The 24091-nt window shown below is 34.9% G+C and overlaps 3 protein-coding genes across 6 annotated transcripts; 1 reads left to right on the top strand and 2 right to left on the bottom strand.

Annotated features, from left to right (window-relative positions):
- Window positions 1-5902: 5902 nt before the first annotated feature.
- LOC147389529 (AT-hook motif nuclear-localized protein 1-like) lies at window positions 5903-13208 on the top strand. Its single transcript, XM_086418830.1, has 5 exons — window positions 5903-6703; window positions 7956-8023; window positions 10341-10472; window positions 11663-11824; window positions 12572-13208. Exons 1-5 carry the CDS (start codon window positions 6346-6348, stop codon window positions 12854-12856), a joined length of 1005 nt encoding a protein of 334 aa, XP_086274956.1. The 5' UTR covers window positions 5903-6345; the 3' UTR covers window positions 12857-13208.
- A 2635-nt stretch (window positions 13209-15843) lies between these two features.
- LOC147389528 (putative rRNA-processing protein EBP2 homolog) lies at window positions 15844-18284 on the bottom strand. Of its 4 annotated transcripts, none has more exons than XM_086419220.1 (2): window positions 18134-18284; window positions 15844-16997 (listed from the first exon to the last, which is right to left on the bottom strand). In XM_086419220.1, exon 2 carries the CDS (start codon window positions 16971-16973, stop codon window positions 16053-16055), a length of 921 nt encoding a protein of 306 aa, XP_086275346.1. In that variant the 5' UTR covers window positions 16974-16997; window positions 18134-18284; the 3' UTR covers window positions 15844-16052. The 4 variants fall into 4 exon arrangements, with proteins under 4 accessions (XP_086275346.1, XP_086275347.1, XP_086275349.1 ...); XM_086419221.1 differs by having other exon boundaries at window positions 15844-16992; window positions 18134-18283; XM_086419223.1 differs by having other exon boundaries at window positions 15844-16956; window positions 18134-18274.
- Window positions 18285-19930: 1646 nt separating this feature from the next.
- LOC147389527 (Cornichon family protein) lies at window positions 19931-23716 on the bottom strand. Its single transcript, XM_086418760.1, has 5 exons — window positions 23484-23716; window positions 21584-21765; window positions 21001-21123; window positions 20812-20904; window positions 19931-20221 (listed from the first exon to the last, which is right to left on the bottom strand). Exons 1-4 carry the CDS (start codon window positions 23556-23558, stop codon window positions 20862-20864), a joined length of 423 nt encoding a protein of 140 aa, XP_086274886.1. The 5' UTR covers window positions 23559-23716; the 3' UTR covers window positions 19931-20221; window positions 20812-20861.
- Between the last annotated feature and the right edge of the window lie 375 nt (window positions 23717-24091).

Genomic DNA, 24091 nt, shown 5'->3' with positions numbered 1-24091 from the left:
TTTTTTTTCCTAATTTTTTTTAAGATGAGCAGTATCAATTTAAAACAATTGATTCTTTCTTTTGTTTCCGCGCTTTCTTTCGAAAGCTAACATGTAGGTCTTTACACACAATGGGTTGAAATTATAAAATAAATACATTATAATTAGTAATGGCCTTATGCACATTTAAAAAAAAAAAGTATCATTATGTCTAATTTTTTAGAAAAGGAAATGGACTTGTGATTGAAAAAATGGTACAAATGAGACAGAAAAAAAAAAAAAAAAGAAGCAAACAAACATGAGGATTTATGTGATTTGGCAATGTGCCTTCCATCACAAATTAGGTTAAGAATAATCACCATGTTCTTTTAAGTTTTACAACCCTAAAGTTATTACACAGTTGTCCTTTTCATAATCCTAAAAAAATGGTTTAGGAACTCCACCCCTAGGAGTAGCTCCCTTGTACCCTTACAACTCAGGGTACCGCTAACAAAATACAAGACATTTACAAAATAGAAATCACTTTGGAAATAAATCTTATTATTACTTTACCTTCCAATATTGTATAATTTGGAGAGAAAATAGTTTGTGGATGTGGAGATGGTGGATGTTAATGGAGAAATATAGAAGAAGAGGAAGAATGAAGGTGGGGGGAGAGATGGAAAGGAACATGAAAATGTTGAAGGAAGGGGAATTTTAAAGAAAGACGTAAAAAAAAAGTAAATATTTAGACGAAGAGATGATTTGTACCGTATCGTGTATGTTTGTTTGATTATAATGATCTTAAAAATTAAAATATTTGATATAATGTTATTATCTTATTAGTGTTAGGGGCGACAAATTTCTACACGATTGCCAAAGTGATGCAACATTGTATAGGTAGAGTTTATACAAATAAATGATTTTTTAATGCCTTTTTCTTAAAAGGATGTGCTTAAAATCCTACCACAAAGAATTTTTTTAAGAGGAAAACATTAAAACCATCTCCTTCCAACCAAAAAAGAAAAGAAAGGCAGAAAGATTAAATGTTACTATTAAGCAGGGGTGGATTTACATTTATTTACTTGGCCCCACAAGAATTTTTGAAGTTATTGTGACAGATAATAGAGACAGATAAAAAATTCCACCATTATTGCCCTTACAAATTTTTTTCCTCTATTGATTGCTCCCATCCCAACAAAATTTTTCTCTATTTGTTACCCCCACAACATAAAAAATGCTCTTAGTTGCCCCCACTAGAGCAAAATCCTGGCTTTGGCCTTACCACTGAGATATTTCTAAATTAATTATTTTAATTACCTTGATGAACCAATTGCATGCATCTCGAATCAACACTATAAAGATGTGACATCTAATGAGAACCCTCAAGTTAAACAATATAATGGAAATTGAGAATTTTTAAAAGAAGAGAGTTTCAAGTTTATGTTGATGAATAATGGTGGAGTACAACTCTTTTATAGAAAAATGCTGCATTTTCGAAGAGATTATGAGATTTTTCTCCAAACGTATGAATAATGACAAACCCATAGTTATTTAGTTAAAATTAAAAGATATATATAAAAATAAATAATGAAAAAAAAACAAATTTACTTGATAGTTATCATTTAATGGGAATTAAAGGATTTTTACAGATTTTGAAAAAGATACATTAAATTTAAATCTGAATTTAATTTTAATTTAATAATCGAGAATGCACAATTATGATAGTACCAATTGGATCATATTCAATCCAGATCATCGAGGATAAACAATTATTCATTAAATATAATTTTAATCTCAATTGTCCAATCTTTTATTGTCAAATATCAATCGTTATAATCGCATCAAATCAGTCAATGATCAACTTCATCTCTCAATAAGATCAAGATTTTTTGTTTTTTGTTTTTTCATAACTTTGTATCCCTGTAGACAGGAGACCAAGCCTATATCTAGGCTTTGCCCGATGTATAGACTATAATCTTGTCAAAGGACAAATCCCGGGGTATGTGCAACGCTTGCACATCACACGTGCCATGTAAGTGAGGGTGTTCCCTTGCAGGTGGCCCTTGAGGAATTAATACTCATATCAGGTATCGAACTCACGACCCACGAGCATTAATCTCTTCTCGATCCGAAATTGCCATTGAGCCAAGTCCTCGGGATTTGGATAAGATCAAGATTTCATCAAAGTTATATGTCAATTAATAGATGCACCACATCATCAATTCCATCTCAAAATAGTCACATACCCTCATACACATCCAATCAAATTTAATGATTTTATATAAAAATGCTTTTAATAAATTATTGAACTCGTGACATTTTATTAAAGGAGAGTCATGAATAGGAATAACTTATCAAGAACATTTTTATGATTACAATTAAATAGAAATATTTTATTCAAAAACAACAATATAACACAATATAAGTCCTACTCACAATATAAAAATATAAACAAATTATGAAATAATACTAAAGCCATAGTACCAATTGGTCCAAGAACTGTTTGATCCATTACTTGATTTTAATCAGATTGGTGATCGATTTAATCGATCAGAAAAATTTCTGCTCACCATGGGCGTTTGCACTACTCATTTTCTAGTTCACAATACCATATATTAAAAAAAGGCTACAAATAATCAATCTCTCTGTTATTTGTGGGGCCATGTAATTATCCAAATACCGCGGAGTACAGGATCTCTCTCCCTTCTCATGTTGTATGGATCGTGGGGTCCATATAAGTAGAGAATAGAGATCCGGATAATGATGCGACCACGTTAGGCGTAGCAGATATGATTACTATCGTGCGCCACGGTGATTGGATACTATCCTCACTTTAGAGTTTTGAAATGAAACACGTACGTTCGTTGATAGGGTCTTGTCATCTGTGTGTGCCACCTCATCTTCAAGTGCAAAATCTTTCGCTATTGCCCCTTGCGTGCCACGTGGCTTACTTGTTTGGACTTCTTGACATGAGCTTTTAGCCCCATCGCGTGGTGGGTGATTTGATGTGATTTGTGTTCTTTTGTGATATTTATTGTCATTGGATTTGAGAGTTCAGTTGGATATATAGTACATCTCTTCCTCATTCTTTTTTTTTTCTTTTTTCTTTTTTTTAATTGCTTTGAACTCAAATTTTCGATCACTATCATTTTGGACCACTTTTTATCAATAAAGTTAATATATATAAATATTTAGAGGAATTACATATTTTTGTCATTGACACTTTTTTACATAGTTTTTGAAAGACATTCAAGTGGCCATCCTAATTTATAATTTCGGTACAATCCTCTCCTTTGAATTACACGTGATATCTTCAAGGAGGTATTTTAAATATTGATAAAAAATAAGGATTTAAAATAAATATAAAAAAATCAAGTGTCATATTATGAGGAGGGTTCCTCCAAAATTTTGAATAGACTTTACTGCTTCAAAATAAGACTCGTTTTTTGAAAGACTCGCATTGGAGTGGCGTTATACAGAGATGCACAATAAATCATATATACTTTTCACACGTATCCCAATGAAAACATCTATGGTTCTATATGCACCTCCATGTTAACATAGTGTCTAATGCAATGTATTGCACAACCACTTCAACATTTTTTTTTTTTTGAGAATCTCTTAAATATTGTGTTTATACTTACATAAATTAATCTAATCGAATGATAATTAGTACAACATGTCGACTTTTTTTTTTTTTTAATTCATAAATATTCTCTTACATATGATAGACTTGTATATCGATATTTGACAATATTGATGTCTCTATTGCACTTGATTTATGGAACAAATATTTTCTAAAGAGACATGCTAAACTGAATCATAAAAAAGACATTTACTGACGTGGTAGTATACACATGATCATAGATAAAAATGAGTCCGACTTCAAAATTTGAAGGAACCCTCCTCATAACGTGACTTTTTAATGTTTTGTCACGTCCATACTCTTTTTTTAATAAATATTTAAGACTACATGTAATTTACAAGAAAGGGTTCTACCTAAATTTTAAAGTCGGATGAGTGTTTCAAAGATTTTTTTTCAAAAAAAAATCAATTTTGAGCACATTTCCACCTCAATGACTGTCTTCTTTTAGTCAATTTAATTTTATTATTTTTTAAATTTTAATTACATCATTATTTATTATCTAGCGTCTAGTCGTCTTTTTTTATTTTTATTTTTATTCTTACGATTATACTTATCAATCAGGGTCAAGCTAGAGTGGCCTTAAGATTTATCTCATTTCGCACTTTTTTGACGTGAACCAGAATCTTACATGCTTTTCACTCATATCTCGATGAAAAACATTAATGATTTGTACACATCTCCACGTCAGAAAAGTACAGAATGAGGCACATGTTTGAGTCACTTCAGCATTATTCTTGAAAAGACTAATAACAAGGTGCCACATGGCATTTGGAGGTTGATGTAGAAATCCTACAAAACTTCGCCCGATCCGATTACGTAGTCACCATTCTCGTCAAACGGTCAAAGCAAAGTATACCCGCTTATTTGTGTAGCGACCTCTTTCGTTGGATTTACACAAAACGCCATAATAATCTTATAGATTCTCATTCTTACACGTGGCTAGGACACGTGATTACTTACAATGAAATTACTTTATTCTCCTTTTAATATATATATATATTTTTCCAAAATCATGATATATCTTCCGCCCAGGTTTGATTTATTTGCAAAAGCCATTCATTCTAGAATTAATTTATTTATTTTAGAGTAATGATTTACTGACTCTCCCATGTGACACACTCAAAATACTCTCGTGATATGACATACACTAAAATCATAGATATTTTTTCTCGGGATACTCAACCGCACATATTTATGAGGATGTGCAGATTTGTATCACGAGACATAAAATCTATGATTCTAACACATGCCACGTCAAGAGAGTATTTTAAGTATGTCACATGAGAGAGTCAGATTATCACGACTCTTTATTTTATATCTATTCAAAATCCCAATTCATCAAGAGATAAAAAATGAGGGTATGGCTCGTTTTTCATTCGACGAGCTTGGATTGGGCTTGATTGAAACTTAAATCGAAACTAAAGAAATGTATTAGATTTTGATTTTCTAAAAATTTTAAATTAATGTATTTTTCAATATCATTTGAGGTTGATTGATGTATTCTTTTTTTTACGAAAATAAAGGTCCAATCTCAATCTTAATTGAAAAATAATTAGAATATAAGTGAACTTGTCATTTTAACATATATTTTTGTTAACTTTTATTATAAAATCATAATCTAAATATACGTATATAAAACATACTAGTGGGATGGGTTAGGTCACTCTCTCGACATTATTAAGGCTTAGTCAAATTTGTGATGGTTTAATGGGTTGAAAAGCTATGAGCACGATCCTACTTTGTTTTTTAGGCCCATCGAGTTAGTGGGTTGATGGCCCAACTACACCTCTAAATATTAGGTTTATTTTTATTGGTCTTTTGTAGAAGACTTTGGTCAAGGGGATATGTCATTAGTTTTTAAAACTGAGGGATTTATCTACCTTTACACCAAAATCGGAGGGGGATATGTAAAAAATTAAAGTAAAATTAATATTCCATAGTTAAGAGTGGCATTTCTAGTAATTCCTTCAAACTTACAGTGCATTTTAATCCAAATCGTCACCTTTTTTAATTCCACAAAAAGACAGAGAGCAGGTCAGTGGTGGGAAAAGGAGTCGAGGCTCCAATGTTAACTTTGCAGCTTTAATAGGAAAAGAAATTAAAAAACAAATAAAAGCTAATTCAATTTTTTAATTTATTAAATAAATAAATAAACTAAAATAATCTTTTATTTAATTTTGGTGACGGACTCCAAAACATTTTCTTAACCAAAACGTATACTTCGGGTTTTGCGATTAAATTAATATTATTTTTTTATTAAATTTCCTTTTTTTACTCTATTTATTTATCTTTTTTTTTCCTCTTTTTTCTCACTCACGCAGAGAAGACGACTCTATTCGGAGTTTGAACAGGTTTCAAAAACCGGTTAGCGGTTTTTCGGACACTCGAAAACCGGTTTTTGTCTCAGTTGAATCAAAGTTGAAAAAAAAAATCGATTTTTTTTTTTTTTCAAATGAGATCGAGAGGCGCCATTAAAGAGTTTGAAGTTACAGAGTGTTCGAGGTTTTGATCTTTGAAGAAAGATCTTTAGTTCCTGAGTTCTTCTTCAGTTCAAACTTCGAACTAAAGCCTATTTAGTGGTTTTCGGGTTTTGATTTGAACCGATTGTTCGGATTTTGAGGAGTTCAATTTATGTATCAAGTTCTGGTTTTTGAGATTTGAAGAGGTCTTGAGTTGGAAAAAGTTTGGATTTTTTTTTGTGGATTGGTGATTTTAGGGTTTTTTTGGGGAATCTATGAATGGAAGGACGGGAAGGTATAAGTTCAGGAGGAGTTACAGTGATGGGAGCAGACGCGCCGTCGAATTTCCATGTAGCAGCGAGGACCGAAAACCCTAATCAGGTTGCTGGATCAACAACAGTGGCGACATCGACATCGGTGAGTGTAGCGTTGGCGGGAACGCCAACGACTGTGAAGAAGAAGAGAGGGAGACCGAGGAAGTATGGACCAGACGGAACGGTGTTGGCGTTGTCTCCGGTGCCGATTTCATCATCTGCGCCTCGAGGAGCCGGCGAGTTCTCGGGAGAAAAGCGGGGTAGAGGGCGGCCAGCTGGTTTGGTGAACAAACAACCACAGAAATTCGAGGTGGAGAATTTAGGTAATGAGGCGTGATTCTTAAACTTTTTGAATTTTGAACTTTCACTTTCAATGATTTTGGTTTTAGTGAGTTTAATTGAGATCAATAGTGTGGTAAGTGAGTTTGATTTGCTGTGGAAATTTGAAGTTTTTGGTTTTGTTTTGTGGTTGAATTTCTAATTAGGGTTTTCATTTGAGTTTTTACATTTTGAAGTTTAGATTTCAGAAGGTTACTGTTATAGTTGATGTGGGACCTCTATAGGTGATACACATGTTCAGATCTGGAAGTAAATGGTAGTTCTGTAAAAAAGGTGAGACTTTTGTGGGGTTGGTGTGAGAGTGGAGGAATCTTCCTCATCTGAACTAAGACTTGGTACTTACTTGCCTTTTTGTGATACTGGTTGACATTGGAAGAAAAATATACTGCAGTAGATTGGACTAAAATAACTGAGAAAGAGTAGAAATTAAGGTGCTTGTTCATGATGCTGATGTGGAAAATTATTGGTTTCTTGGATTGTAACTAAAATTAGGAAGGTTTTTTTATTGTATTTAGTGTAAAACTTTCAAGTTTCAACCTTGGGTGTTGAAATGAGAAGGGGTGATTGTATACAATCTTTATTTGTTGAACCATATACTTGGTAAGTTTTTTGGTGAAACTTTATAATTGCAAATAGTGAATATCTGTCTTTGAAGGACCTACATGTGGTTTAGAGTTGTCAATCTATTGCTTTTCATCAAATTCATCTAGTTTGCCATTTTGCTTGTTTACTTTTTACTAGATGAAGCTGGTAAATTCAGGGTAGGCTTCATCAGGGAAAATAATTCTGGATATTTTAATTTTACCATCCTTATATCTTTCATGAGTAAGTGCATGAAAATGAAAATGTTAGCCTTTTGAAGAACATAAGATATAATAGTTTTAGATTTCTTACTGTTAATGAAAATTTTATGGTAAGAACTAACGACCAAGAGATTAAGATTTGAGCTGCCATCTTTCACAATGATCTATTATACCTCAATAGTTTGTCAATTGGTTGGGCAAAGTTCTTCATGCAGTTGTGTACATGCTTTTTGACAACTTGGTAAAAAAAAAATCCCAAAATTTCTGCATTACTCTTATGGTACTTTCTGGTTCATTTTCTGCATCTTGATAAATGTTTCACCAGCTTTGGGACTGATTCTTCCGCTTTGAAGTTTGTAAATTTGGAAATTTATTACAAAAGTGAGGAGGTTTTATTTCTGATCTCCTGAATTACTTAAAATGCCTTCTGTAGGTGAATGGGTCACATGCTCTGTCGGTGCAAATTTCATGCCTCATGTCATCACTGTTGCTGCTGGCGAGGTATACTTAAGGAAAAAATATTGTGTTTAAGTTAAATCTTATATTACTTTTCTTTTTAGTAGAGAAAGGGTTCGTGTGAGGTTAGCAAGGTAAAGGTGGGTTCATGGGGATTTGAACCTGAGACATGGGAACAATATTCCACACAATTTACCAGCTTAGCTAAGTTTGCACTTCAATCTTATATGGTGGTTATATACAATCCAAAGACTATTGGGTGCTTTTTATTGTTTTAATTAATAGATCTGGTCTTAGTGTGGTACACATGGTCTTAGTGTGGTACACATGAATACCCTTTTATCCATAATCTGATAATATTTCAGTTATTGAGGAAGTTTGTACCACAACTACTGTAGAGAAAAGATAAATCAACTCTATAAATGTGAGACACCTAGGGATGTTGTCTACACACTTGAGATAATGTTGTTTGACGCTTGTCCTCTTCCTCTCTTCAATTTGCGGATTGAAAATGTAGACTTGCGGACTGCAATAGTAACTGCCGTTGTTATAGCCATTCGAGTTGTGGTTCAAATATTTGTAAACCTTCTGGTTATAGGTGCTGCAGTTTCTTTATCAATCGACCATTCTTCCTTTTTTTGCTACCTTGCTCTCTTGTAGTTTAATTTAGCGGTTGTGGTTGTTTGGTGATGCTTTTGTGGTGCTAATTTGGAGTCTGTCTGCTATTATTGGAATTTTATTTGCATCAAATTGGTATCAGAGTGGATTCTTTCCCTGTTGATCTGCGGGTTATAACATCAAAGAACAGATCCTTCAATGCTTGGTGAGTTCACTAGAGAGATGTTTGGAGGAAAGATGTTCTTTTATTTATTTTTTTATTTGGGGGTGGGGGAGTGTCTGAGAGTTCTTTTTTTCACAAATTTTTTTTGAGGAGATAATCCCAAGTTTTTGGGGTAGGGATTTGATGACTATTGACTACAATGATGGTTCTAAAATTTCTAGAAGGGTGAAGGGTGGTTAATAGCATGTGCCAACTTGATGAAGATGAGTTGGCGTTGATTTCTTACCACAAGTAACAGAAGATATTCTTGAGTATGAAAAACGGATATTTGAAAGAGCGGTGGTCGATCAGAGGACTTTGAGGCTACTTAGCAATAGAAGGTCTTTAAAAGAAAGAGATAACCTAGAGGTATTCTTGTTGGTCTTCACTAGAAAAAAACAGTTTCCTTAAAATGAATGGCCAAATGAGAGAGTGAAATGAGGGAGAGCAGTGGTCAGTAATGATATAGGTTGTGTTCCTGTCAGTTATCACTATGGATGATAGCTGTTTCCAGTGGTCGCATTGCCCTAGAAGCATCTTCCTCTAAATCCCTCTTTATACTCATTATTTTAGACTCGACTTGGCTAGTAGCCACAGATCAAGTAAGTAGATCGTGGTTGACATGGTTGGGTTTTTAGTCAATTCAATGAGTTTTACATCTATGCTCATGACTATAACGATGAAGTATATTTGTCTTCAACAAGTAAATAAAGTATGTATGCATGATGGAATACACAAGCTGTCTTTTGGAATCATTTGTGTAAAATCATTAATATAAAGGGTCACTGTTATACATGTTTGGATGTGTTGTAAAAAAAAACCCTAGAATTTTTGTGTTAACATCGATAAGATACCTTTGTAAACATGTTTTAATCTTAATGGCACTTGTCCAATTGTAAAAAATGTACATGCAATTTTATAGGTTCTTATCAGAAATGTTTAGATAGGATCAGGACTCGTACTAGGAGATGATGAAGATTTTAGTCTGGTTGCCAACCTGATGCAACCCTTCTCCATTATCTGTGTTTAGGATCATCAATGTAGTGAAAAAAAACATTACACGGATGGAGACATGATTTGTTCAGCCGTCCCGGATATTTTAGGCAACGCTTTGATGTTGATGTTGATTGTATTTTATGAGCTTGTTCCCTAAAATCTTGTCGGCTTATTCAATGCATGCAAGGTCCCAAACTCATGTTAGGGAAATTATCTTTGGTTAACATGAGATTATCTTCGGTTTTAGACAACAAATAAACATATGCATACCTTCCCAAAAGAAAAAATTAACATTTACAATTATTAGCAACGGTTGGGCCCCCTGATCACCGACCCCACCCCACCCAAATTCATTTTAAGGTACACACTTATCGTGTTGTAGGTATGAAGAATGATCCTTTATATGAATGGCAAATCAAGAAGCTCTAAGGGTGTGATTGCGAACCCATTATGCTCCTTGACTTTTTAAATGGATCTTGAAATATTTTGCAAGTCTTCTGTGTTGAATTTATTTTTATTTTTGGTAATTTTCCTTGATTATTTCAGGATGTTACAATGAAGATTATATCATTTTCTCAACAAGGACCTCGAGCTATTTGCATTCTTTCTGCAAATGGTGCAATCTCAAATGTTACACTTCGCCAGCCTGATTCTTCTGGGGGTACTTTGACTTATGAGGTGTGACGGTCTTTTTTCTTTTCTCCCTTAAAAGATGAGTGAACTTTTGACAAATGCAATTTTTGAAGGACTTGTAGAAATGTTGATATTATCTGTACTTACATATGTTGTAGTGCACCCTCATTTGGTTCTGGATTTAATATTTGCAGTTACATGCATAGTGGTTTAATTTGTCTGCTCCCACATAGACATCTTAACTGGAAGCTAGTTTTTTTTCCATTCATGGTGGTCAGATTTCTCTATGTTAGCTTGGGATTCAATAATTAATGGCCGGTTCATACATCAAGTCATTGTTTTTTTGTTTTTGTTTATTATAAAAAAAAAAAAGTCATTGTTTTTTGTTTTAGCAACTTCGTCAGTTTTATGCCATTCAATCCTACTTTAATCTGACACATACTTTAGAAACAAACATGCTATATGTCACTGGATAGGACAATTTGGATGGCTTACCGTTTTTTGACATGTCTTAGGTGCATGTACTTCTATGACACTGTGTCCATGCCTCCCAATTTGTTACCATTTCTCCTGCTTCCTAATTACATTGTGCACCTCCAAACTTTACTGTCATGTAGTGCATTTATTTTCAGATTATTCTAGTTGTATCTCCTATATAATTCACTCATATATTATTGTGTAAACATTTTAAAATTTTCATAGATATTAATGAACATGGTTGTACTCATAACTTGTTTTTTGAGGGATTGACATGGCCTAGTATGAAGAATTGTATTGTAAAATAGAGGTTGATGCCTCTGCTCAATGAGGCTAACCATCAGGCATAGTGAAAAAAATCATTGTTTTTAATTTTGAAAAATCACGATTAATTTGCAACTTTCATTTGGTAATTTATCCGCTAAGTTTTGAAAAAACGTGTGTTTTTTATTTTGCTTCAGTACTGTTTTAGTCTTAATCAAGCCAGCTGCCTACAGTGTGACAACTGACAAATGATCTTTTGCATTCATCCAGTGTTAAAATGAAAAACTTTATTTCATTCATTTATCAAGTCAAACAGATGTGAAGTAGGTCATGGAAAGGAAGAGATCTGTTCCATCATCACACTTTATACCCGTTAGTTCTAAATTGAAGCTTTCGTACTGTAATCCATTTGATAATTAGTTCTGTTCCATATGCTGCCTTGTTGTTGATGTTTTTGCTACTAGGCACCTTATCCATTTATGCTATTCCCATAGGGTCGTTTTGAGATACTCTCCTTGTCTGGGTCATTCATGCCCTCTGAGAGTGGTGGGACAAGGAGCCGATCTGGTGGGATGAGTGTCTCTTTGGCAAGCCCTGACGGTCGTGTTGTAGGGGGAGGAGTTGCTGGTCTATTAGTAGCTGCCAGTCCTGTGCAGGTAAAGATAATTTCCTGCAAAACCTATGCTCTATAATCTTACATTCATATCAAACATAACATTTTTATAAATAGTGGAGTTTTGTTTTCTCCTGATAAGCAAGCGGGTTAGTGGTTACATTACATGAAGGCTGGTTTTAAAACCAGGTCGTGGTATCAACACTCAGACTTTAACCTACTTAGCAATGACCATGGTTTTAAATCTCGTTCGAGACCGAAACGGATAGACAAGGCATCTCACATGTGCAAAATCTCGTGAGACAAACATGATGACTCAGATGATCTTTTTGAATATCTCATCCAAGTTAGTAAAACTCGTCCAAGTCAACCAGGATTTTGTATATTTTAATTAAAATGATTATTTTTAAAATATTTATTGTCTAAATATAATATGATTTTATGATTAAACATCTTCTAATCAAACCTAATTTCATAAAATATATATAAAATTATTTTCATATAAATAAATCATTATAAACCCAGTTAAATTGTTTATCTCTTCCGATGCAACTTGGTCTCGTCCATGAGCGAGACGAGACATCAAACCCAGTTTTGAAACCATGGCAATGACTCCTTCCTATTAATGATTGTTTATTTTATCTTTACTATGTTAGGGGATACTTCCCGGGCATCAAATTATTTTCCAGAATCTCCATAAATTTAAGTGATCATATAAGCATATCTGGCTACTATATCAAGGTAGCTATGACTAGTGATACTTGTTAGCTAACGTTTGTGAGTGTATCAGGTTGTGATAGGTAGTTTTCTGCCAACCACTCAGCAGGAGCCGAAGCCCAAGAAGCAAAAAGCCGAATCCATGTCAGCTGCTGCACCAACTGCCGCCATTCCTATTTCAAGTGCAGAGATGGAGGAGGTCCACAACGGGCAAGGACAACGGAGTTCAACAACCCCAAAGTCAAACCTTGCACCTTCGTCTTCCTTCCGTGGATATAACTGGACGTCTTCTTTACACTCCATGCCGGAATCAAGGACTTCAGCGACTGACATTAACGTATCTTTGCCTGAGGGCTGAGTTTAAAAACACCACACCACCTCATCTCTCTCTTCCCACTGACCAGATTCACACTTAGGCTTGTTTGACTGCCCAAACTTCCACAAGTACTTAAATTTACTCTCCCCTTTGTTTGTTCGTAAACTCATTGACTCTATTTATGGTTTACTCTTTCTTTTTTTTTTTCTTTATCGGGTAGTACCATTGGTTCGTTGTGCCGAGTAATAGGTAGGTAGGTAGGCCTTGATCTGCCATTGTTGTGATCATATATTTATGTTGTTCTACATGCTGGTGTGTAATCCTTAGATGTATGACACTGGTTTGCCATTGTTCCGACTGACTTTAAGTGTTTCTTGTTTGGAGTTCTCCATGATTTCATGTGTTCCATTTGGTTTTTCTCTTATTAGGATGAGTTAATTAAGTTGTTTTAAAGGAATAGTGGATCTTGAGCACCATAGACACAGTATACTTGTCATCCTGGCTAATCAGCTGCCTCATAAAGGTTTTATTTTTTTTTGTTCTTAAAATTAAGAAGTGTGATACTCTGGTCAGACATAACAGGCTTCAATCCCTGCCAAGGTAGGCTCCACCTCACCCCTTTCCCATATGTCAGATTTTAGACTACTTACACGTTAACCTCCACTGTCAATGTGGCTGTACCTTCACTGTCATTGGAAAGAGAGAAAGTGAATGAACAGAGTGTGAAGTTTACAGTGACTGCCCAGAAAGAGGAACTCTAGTTCAGTTTTTTGTCGGGTAAATTTGTAAGAAGCCCCCCCCCCCCCCCCCTCTCTCTCTCTCTCTCTCTCTCTGCGAAATAGGTGAAATTAGGGTCAACTCTCACGAAATGCAAGATGAATTCTGCCCCCTGGACTTTTGTTCACTCAGTCAAGTTATCTAAATCGTTTCTCCATTAGTGAAAATTGTTAAAAATTCAAAATATTCTTAAATATTTGAAATGATAGAAATAACCTTATTTGAGGGTTTGATCGATCGGATGATTAATTCATCTTCTTCACTGTTGAAACAAAAGGACGACAAAGCCTTAAATTTTCTAAGAAGCCTTTTTCCTTTGGTATCAATCGTAAATGAGTCCATTCTAAGCAAAAATATAGTTCGGGATAAATTAAGAAAAAATTAAAAATTAGTAAAATCCCTCTTCTATAAATATATTTGTTAGTTTACCCCCCTACTTTCCGTGCATGATAGATATATTTCTTTCATTTTTAAAATAAAATAAAAAGAAGTCAATGAGCTAAAAAAAAATTGAAATAATCCACCTAAGCTTTCTAACCTTCATTAATTGTATCAAAAGTTGTGTCTTAAATAAGATTCGTTAATTGTAAACCCTCTTCTTAAATTGTGGAATTTCCAAGGAAAGATGACAAATCCTCTTTTCGGTATCAAACTTATTGAAATAATAGATTAAACATGATCAGATGATGGAAAATCTTAGTTCATCTTCTTAAAGAAGATGAATTCAGAATTTTAAGTTCAATCTAACTGTGGAGATAATTTTTTTTTTAAAGAAGAAATGTAATGAATAACATTTTCGTAAGATAACAACTACAATAATATTTTTGAAATTTAAAAAAAATATAATGTCATCAAAATAAATATTATTAACCGACAAAATGGGCCAACAAAGGTCCAAAGGGGGAGGCCTCATCTTGCATTTCGCAGGGTATGACCCTAATTTCACTTATTTCGCAGGGATCTTACTAAAATACCCACTCTTTTTAAAATTAAAATTTTCAATGTTAAGACGTTCAATTGAGTGTCACAACAAATAGACGGTCACGAAGCTGCTGTAATCATGATCTCACAAAAGTTGTGTCACCCTTTTGGAAAACACGTCTTATAGACAGATGATTTGGTACAAGCTTTGAACAAATATTCTGACTAGTCTGGTGACTTTGCAATTATTACATTTGAAGAATTTTCTAGTCGTTAATTTCCTATTTTTTAGTACTCAACATGACCAATCAAACCTGTTTTTATTATATTTGGATTTGGATATTACGAGGTTAGTGGACCCAATTGTGTGCCAAAAGTAATGTCAATGGGCCGGGTCAGATCGGATCAAATACAAAATGTCTAAAACCAAGCCCAACCTGCATGTATTCAAGCCTATTTTTTAATGAATATATCAAATACAAGTCATTAGGGGCTGTGCCATCCAACGGGCTCCGTTGTCAATCCCAATCTCGTCCATAAACATAATTAGGCCTAAACCCAGTCCATGTCATGCTGGACCGAACTAAAATCTGGCCCATTGAAAGCTCAAATCAGAATGCACTTTGATTCGAAGGTCCAAATATCTGTTTTGTTACCACTATCAACATTTTCTAATCTCCAACAATTATTCCTACAAAGTGGTGTTTTTATATTATATCATCCAATCTTATATTAAATTATAACAATAATTACCAAATCAGAAACTGATATAATCCATGCATCCACAAAAAAAATCATGGGTCCACAAAACGCTCAGGGTACATTTGTGGATCCAAGTAAAGATTCATCTATCAATCAAAATCCTCTCAATTTCATCCTCATTTTCATAAATAAATAAATAAATAAATTTAATTCATGGACCCAAGATAAGAGTCATCAATCGATTGAAATCCTCTTTTTATCAGTAAAATGGTCGCTTGCATCATCATCATCATCATCATCAAGATCATCTGGAACTAGTCATCTCCATTTTTATTCTTTTACAAGTATCTTCTTTTTCCCCTCATTTCAATCACAGAGTTCATAAAAATTGCAACTTATTTAAAAAATTGTGATTAAATCAGTTAGGTAAAGAAGTCACGGACTCATGATTTAATCGGTCACTTTTTTAATAAATTGCCAAATTTATTGACTATGTATAACATGGCAAGAGGGAAAAAGACATTATTTTCAGTTCATGATAGACTAGATTAGATATCTTAGCAACAACACAATAATCCTAAATTTTTATCCATGTGTTGGCACCAAAGAAAGAATCAGTCAATCCATCCTAGAAAAATAAAAACATCAACTTAACATAGACCACAAAAACTTTAAATTCCAGCATAAATAAGTTCAACTAAGCAAACATCATCTCAGGATTTGAAGAAAAAAAATTACATTCCGCAAAGCATACAGAACCCAAAATATGTTGAATTTGATCTTCCACTATAAACTTGTCAAACATCTCTACTCAAAACTAAATAGAACACGAAATTGATCACCTCTTCCTTCTCTTATTTCCTTGGAAGTCGCTGCCCTTATTGAAGGCTCTAAAGTCATTCGTCGTATCACTCGTGTTCTGCTTCTTCATACCTTTCTTCCCTCCAAATCCAAACTTCGAATCCCTATGATCTCTGGTCTTCTTCTTTGTGCCCATACCTTTCTTCCCCTTTGCACCACCTTGTCTCGCCATCCCTCCCGATCTATCTCCAGGAGCAACCCCGGGCCTCCTTTTCTTCGACCTCTCAAACCCTTTCCCATCTTCAAAGGCCAAACCAATCTCTTCATCTTTGTCACCCTCGGGAAACCCGCTCTGCTGTCTCTGCTTCCTCCATTTCTTAACCGACTCAATCTCTTCTTTCTTCTGCTTCGATCGCTCTTTGAGCTTTTGGGCTTGAACCTCTTTAGCTATTTTCTTGGCATCTCTAGCTTTTCTCCTCACTTCAGCCTCTTCAATCTTTTTCTTCTCCACCAAGAGCCTACCCTTAATCTTCTCCATATGGGAATCGGTCTTCACCATCTCCGCGTAATAGTCAGAAGGCCTGAGAAAAGGGCGACCCATAGATTGCATCTTCTCAAAGGCCTTCCGGGTTCCTTCCAGTGCTTGGGTATAGAAGGCCAGCTCACGTGCAAGGTCATCATTCACGTCAACCTCTTTCTCTTGTTCAATATCAACTGAGAGTTTGTGGATCCATTCCACATTCTCTGGCCAGCTTATGTCTTCGAGTTTCTCAAGCAGACCATCCTTGTTGCATACTGCTTTCTTCGAAGGTTCAGTCAACATCACACCTTCATCTTCGTCTTCATCTTCTGATTCCACTAATTCAGAGTCTGATCCTTCACTAGTATTATCCTCAAAGTCATCTTCCTCCAAAGTTTCACCATTAAACAAGGCAGGCGACCTTTTTAGAACACCCATTGGAATTTGATTACAAAACCTACCCTAACAAAAAAACTAGAAATGTATAGACAATAAGGATGCATTGCACAAATTTAGAAGAAAAACAATATATTAATTTCACTTTATTGAAGAGATTAAAGTTCAGTTCATCCAACTAGCTGTTTTTCTTGTTGGGTGACACTTTTCTTTTTCTTTTTCCCTTTTTCCCCTTATTTTATGCAAGGCAAGTATTCTTGTTGGATGCCTAGTCAATAATTTATTCAAAACAAGATAAAGTACTAGTAAAATTAAGGATTTTCATTCAAACTTTGACAAAATTACCAAACAAATAAAAACTTCAACATCAATTAAAATAAAGATTTTTCAAATGTTTCTATTAAAACTATCATTTCCAATAACTGGGTGAGATATTAGTCTAAAGTAACAGGGGGGGGGGGGGGGGGGGGGGAGACTCGTACGGCCCAGGTAAAAAGCTTGGCGAATTTCCCCAAATATTGGAGAGGAATGGCCATACTGGCTGTTTTCTCAAAAAATCCAGAAAATTTGGCAAGAGGGGAAACCAACTCAAGAGTTTAGCAACAAGTGGTCGATGACCCATCAAAACCATTTGTCTAATTAACTAAAGGACATACACACAAAAAATAAAAAACTACATTTGAGAATCCTCATCTTTGAACTATTACTAGAACTAGAATTTCACATATTGATGGTTAAGATACTATAAAGGTAATATTTTTGGGTGTTTCCATAACAACTCCCAAAACAATCTAACTGATAATTCTTCAAAAATCGGGTACTTCTGAATGCTTTTAAAAACAGAAGTTGAATTAAAGCAATAAAAGATCAGTTACTTCTTAACATTTTAGATCATAAATTTAAAATAAAATAAAATAAAAACTAATTCAAACCCTAGATACGGTGAGGGTTTAGGATTATACAGTCCTCCTACCAAAAAGAATTAACTGAGGATTATTTCTTTGAATATAAACCTTAAGGTATTTCTGACTGTTTTAAAGCAGATATTGTAATAAAACCCCAATCCCAAATACTAGCTTTGGTGAGGATTTAATATTATACCACCGACACAAGCGCATCCGCCACCCAATACACGCTCACCATCACATTCATGCACGCACGCAATGTAGTGCAAGTCAGAATAGAGAATAAGAGGAGCTTACCTGAGTTGGGCGTTGAACACGCACAGCCGCTCTCACTGAAGCTAGGGCTTGCAGAAACGAGGGAGAAGGGCGAGTTTTTGAGTTTCGACAATCAGAATCTATAGTTAGGGTGACACTGATGTGATGCACCTGGGATCATTGAATTTCAATGATCCCGTATCACCATAGGCCACCACATGGTGCGGCCGAGATTCACCACATATGATGACGTGGCATGGATTCACCAATAGTTGAACATTAGTGGTCAAGATGAGATGGTCACTAGGGTCTTTGGGTTCACGGTATACCACGTACGTTTTAGCTGGATTTAGACTTACCCTCCTCGCTACAAGACACGTGATTTTTAAAAAAAAATTTATTTTACATCCCTACATTTCACATCCCACAAAACTATAATAGAAGTTTTTTTTTAGATCATATTTTGATTATTTAACCTTAACCCATGGTTTGACAACTCATCTTGTCCATGGATGAGATCAGAGGTGGAGCCAAGATTTTCTTGTAGTAAGGGCAAATTATGCTTAGTTGTATAATTGAAGAACTTGAAGATGAATAATTTTAGAGAGAAATTCAAAAGTTTTTGGTTAAAAAATGAAAAAGGATATTTAGGTCATTTCTAAGTACTATATGAGAAGGCCCGTTCAAGAGACAATGTCATCAACAACAAAATTTGAAAAGAGAGGGTAAAAATTAGAGGACAGTGAGAGGGGGGGGGGGTGCAAATGTGGAGAGAGGGGAGGGAGTGAGAACAAATGGGGCATGTAATTAATTGAAAATATAAGGGTGTCTCAAAGGTCTGTGTGGGTTACTGGCTTCGCCCCTAAACGAGACCAAGTCGTCATCTGATTTATTTGTATTTGAGTCATCTCAATGAACATCCTCCACTTTATTTGAGAAACACATCAGGTTTTAGATGACTTGTCAATCCAAATCTGTCTTGTTGGTGGACGATAGAGAGACAAATCAGATGAGATTTAAAACCATGCCTTCGAATTGAAGGTATATATATTAAGCTCTGGAGATTGGATTACCTTGGGAAAGGTATCATTAAGGTTAGTAAGGGTTCTCAAAAATTGTTCGAAGATTTTGATCTACAAAGGAGCCTTTTGATCTAAGAAATATAATAATTTTTTTAAATTCTGTAAATTCATGAGACTAAGGATTAGGAGACCGACTCTTGAAGACAGAAAGAGGGAATATTATTTTCCTTGGGCATAGAAAATAGAGGAAGCTGTGTTTGAATTATTGGAAACTATTTTGAATTCGAACATTTAACAAAGACTTCGTGATAAACATTTTAAAATGCATACGGTTTCTTTGCCACATAACTGATTAAATCATGGAGGGGCACCATCTTTGGGCCTTGGAGAGAATTTAAATTAAACAAACCTCTGATCTCACATCCTTTTCAGTTTTCAGTTCCGACTTCCAATTATAAAAGAGAAATATTCTGCTTAATTTTCTTTTAAAACATGGAATCCTCAATCTGTACCCATGATAAAACAACTTGAACCAATCCAACTTCTCTCCTCCTACATTATCTGCCATCGTTGATCTTTACAAACCAAAATTTTGGATTGTTCAACGTGACAACAACTACGTAAATTCTAAGATCTCACCTTATAGAAACAGTTGCAGATGGATCTTTGGGTGAGATGTAAAGCAAAAAATGTTAATTTTCTTTCATAGTACCATTCAAAATGCTTCTAATCTACCCATTAAATTATGTAGCTTCACATATCTTAGCTTAACCCATTAAGGGTCTTTGAGTCCTCACATACATCACACTGGAACAACTTTTTGTTTAAACCCATTTTTCCTCTGAGCCATTCACTTACCAAGAAAACTAATTTTTTGTTACAAATTTTAAAATAGAAAAGCAAAGCAAAGAATAAAACAAACACGCCTTACATAGTTACATGCCATGAAATTAACATCATAAATGAAAATTAACTAAATAAATGTAAGTGTACAACATTGCAGGGACCTTTGAATGAGGATCAGCATCCAACCAGAACTCGATATGTGTTGTGCCTAACTACCATATCTTGAATAGCTCATATGAGGAGATCTTACTTGCAAAGGGACCTGTATTGAAACCCATTAATAGTCAGTAATAATTTAGTGTGAGGCAACCAAATGCTGCAATTGCATCCACCATAAGCTGTGTACATGTTACAGAAACAGGTAAGGGCATCCAATTCAATCACCAAACACAAACATCATCCAGATCACAGATCATTATGGGCTTTATATTTTTCACTGCCACGAGTTCAAAGGGGTATTTTTTGAAGATTTCCGTTTAGGAGTATGGAAAGAATAGTGTCCCTACCTTCTCCTTTTACTAGGTGTCTTGAAGGTCTCAGCCTCTCTTTTTTGAGATATAAAATTTCCTTAATCTTTCATAAAAAAATATATTTTATGAAAGGGAGCAGGGTGGGTAAAAGATTCCTGCAACTAGGATCAGACCATCGTAACTTTCCAATATAAATTGACAGGAGGGAAGAAGTCTATGCATTGGACAGTTATAATAAGCTAATATCTAGGTTTTATGGTCCATTCAAGATGTGACCCGAATGAATGAGAACACCACTCCCTACATGTCCCTCACCACATAATGAGCTATTCAAGTAATCTTTCTTAATAGAAGACACGATTTTAACAGATTTAATACTTACAGTGGGAAAACTCTCTAGGGTGACGAAAAGATGCAAGAAACAATTCTTGATTAATCATGGTAATCATGGTCTTCCAATATGCTCCAAATCATCCTACAATAAATATAAAGAAAAGGTTACAACAGTTTCTATGTCCATTTTTTTCTTCAAATAATAGCATCTTAAAAATGGGATGCCTCGTCACCATACCAGAATATGGAAAAGAAGAGGAGGATAACGAGATAGACGAGCTTAAAAAGCCGTTGTTTCTTTTCCCAGTTGAGCAGGTTGAAGATCTCAGTTACGTCTACCAAATGCTGCCTCCGCGTATACCTAATCATGGAACCGGACGAACTTAGAATGAATGGTCTGTTTCAAACTCCATGCAACACATTAGGATGAAGTTATCTATTCTACTAGAATCTAATCATCTCAATCCCATTTATTTATTACTTGTGCACAGTTACAAGGTGTTTTGGTTCGATGCAAATAATATTTTAAAATGGGTTGGAGGCTTAAGCCTTGTGGCTCATCTCAGGGTGAGGTCCCAATACACCTTGAGAGCTTTTCCCCTCAAAAGTTGAAACCTTATTCAGACTAAGTCCTGAGTCCTGTTGGACTTGAAATCACCCAGTCCAAATCGAATCCAAGTTTACTGAATTGCTTTATGATTCTTTTATTTCAAGTTTTTAAGCCAAACCTCTACTTCGTAGATAGGGAAGATCTGATAATTTTAAGTCGTATGACATCAATATGTAATTACTGATGGAAAGGATGGAGAAAAACAACTTACAATCGAACATTGTAGTATAGGTATGGAATGCACAACAGAAACATAAGCCAGTGCCCCGTTACAAGAAAGAGAAAGCATAGGACTCCTTGTGTGATAAACTCTGGCAAAATCACGCAGTTTATCCGCGCCGCAGAATCATATGGGTTGATATAATCAAATTCAAGGTCTGCCAAGCACATGAGCTGCAACAATTATATCAAGTGTCAGATTGCATTCTTTGCAAACCTTAAAATTAAACAGTAAAAACAAGGTGAAGAAATCAACACATGTTGTTTTTTTTTTCCAGACAAGATGGTAGACAGAAGTAGAGGTTTAACGGTTTAACAGTAATCACACTTAATTCCAAATATACATCTGTATGATTTTGAATGCACGGAAAAGATTTTCGTACAAGCGTCACTCAAAGTTGCAAGGATGGTCAGTTTGATGTATAGTTATGACAACAATCAACAACTCCCAACCCACAAAGAATAAATCAAATCATTGCTGTATTATTAAAAATAATAAAATAAAATAAAAAACACTAATCACAAATTTTTTTTTTTTTTTTTTGATAAATGAAAATTCATTAAGCTTTCAGAGAGAGACCGGTCGAGATGACCAACCCAAAAACAAGGACCCACAAGGATTGGGAGTCTGGTACTACTCAGAGGAAATACTACAAACCCAATCCCATATAGCTAAGAAGTCCTCAAAGAAAATACCCCTGAACCACTGAAAGATTTTACACAAGAAAAACAGAAATAATAGAAATTATTTTGATCACAGCAGAGTCCCGGTTTGAGTTTCACGTGAACCCGCGTGTATTGAGGGCATCCCCAATTTACAAAACTACCCTTGTTAGCCTTTATGCTATTGGTCATTTAGGATTCAGTGAAATCCCGGATTAACTTTTCCGTGAGCTAAAAACCTCTGGAAATAATAATAGTAATAATAATAATAATAATATCCTGCATAGACTGCTCTTTGTCCACAAAGACTCTCCTTCCAAATCCCCCAAACATAACACAAATGGGTTAAATACCACTAAATCCTCTTTGAAGCCAAGAAGGAGAAACCAAGCAATGAGTTTGAGAGTTTTCAAATTGATGAGTGTTTAAGTTAATGAAAGCAACCCCAATAACTTATATTTTGTACACATGAGTACTTGATTTATTTTTATTTTTTATAGTTAAATAATCATTTCATTGGGCGGTAGAGAAGAGCGGCAAAGAAACAATACAAGGCAAACAAAGCAAAGGGAGTCAAGGGGGGTCAAGACAACAAATTTGCTCCCACCTAACAAGAAAATCTTCAAAAAAGATCCCTTTAAACTCCTTAAAAACCTTGCACTAAATCTCTCTTGCCATATATGGCTAACAACGCCTGGACTAAATTTTAGGATGAAAGGGCTGAGATTTCGTAGGATAAGTCTGAGGATTCTGTCACCGAGGTCAATCCAAAGATTAATTATATAATAATAAGATATCACGAACCCTAATAATCATACGAGAATTTACCCCCAAAAGATACACAATTGAAACAGAAATCCATCAGGTATTGAGAACATTCAAGAATAAATCTCCCTAAACACGACCAAAAAACAAATAAATTTGACGAAATTTACAGAACCCTAGTTCCCACAAATTGAAACAGTAATCTATCTGGGATTGAGAACATTCAAGAATAATTCTCCCTAAACACTATTTATAATATAAAAATAAAATGACAAAATTTTGCATAACCCTAATTTCCATTCGAGAACTTACCCTAAAAAAATACAAAATTGAAACAAAAATCCATCTGGGATTGAGAACACTCAAGAATAAATCTCCCTAAACATGTCAAAAAACTGATATATTTACAGAAATATAGAAAAATAAATAAATTAAGAAATCTAGGGTGGGTTTTGGAGAGAGACCTGGTAGACGAGAATGGCAAGCAGAGCAATGAGAAGGAAGAAGGACAAGAGCCATGAGAAGAGATCCACGCCCATATCCCACCTTCCTTCCCTCCTGTTTAATTCTCTACAACGACGTTGGTGCAAAAATTTGGGCGAACTGTTCTCTTGTTGTCGAAGGAATCAAGGATACAGAAAGAAAACCCTAGCTAGTAGCTACTGCAAAGGTGCACGGTGTGCGTAATGCACACACCTTCCAGTTTTTGTTCCGCCTTTCAATTTCAAGTTTGATTGGCTCCCCTGTGGTTTTGGGCCATAATGGCTAAGTTGGGCATGGTGTTACTCTAGTTTGGCCCAAATCAGACCTTGGGTTGGGTGGTTTAGAGTTTGGGTTAATAATGGACATGAGGAAAGAAATTTTCAATGAGACAATGAATTTCGTTGATGAATCATGCTCAAGTGACCACAACATTGTGCCTCATACAGCACTTTACTTTACTAAGTGGAAGTGTGTAATAAGCATAGATGTTTTTCATCAAGATAGAGCATGGTTTTAAAACTCGATTTCGCATCTCGTCTCGTCCAGGCCCGATACCGAGTCGTCTCAGACGAGTTTTCTTATACGTTTG

This window comes from Akebia trifoliata, chromosome 12 (genome assembly GCF_017979445.1).
Source record: "Akebia trifoliata isolate Shusen 1 chromosome 12, ASM1797944v1, whole genome shotgun sequence".
NCBI classification, from domain to species: domain Eukaryota; kingdom Viridiplantae; phylum Streptophyta; class Magnoliopsida; order Ranunculales; family Lardizabalaceae; genus Akebia; species Akebia trifoliata.
Note: the sequence above shows the minus strand (reverse complement) of the source record. Positions and strands in the feature narration are given on the sequence as shown.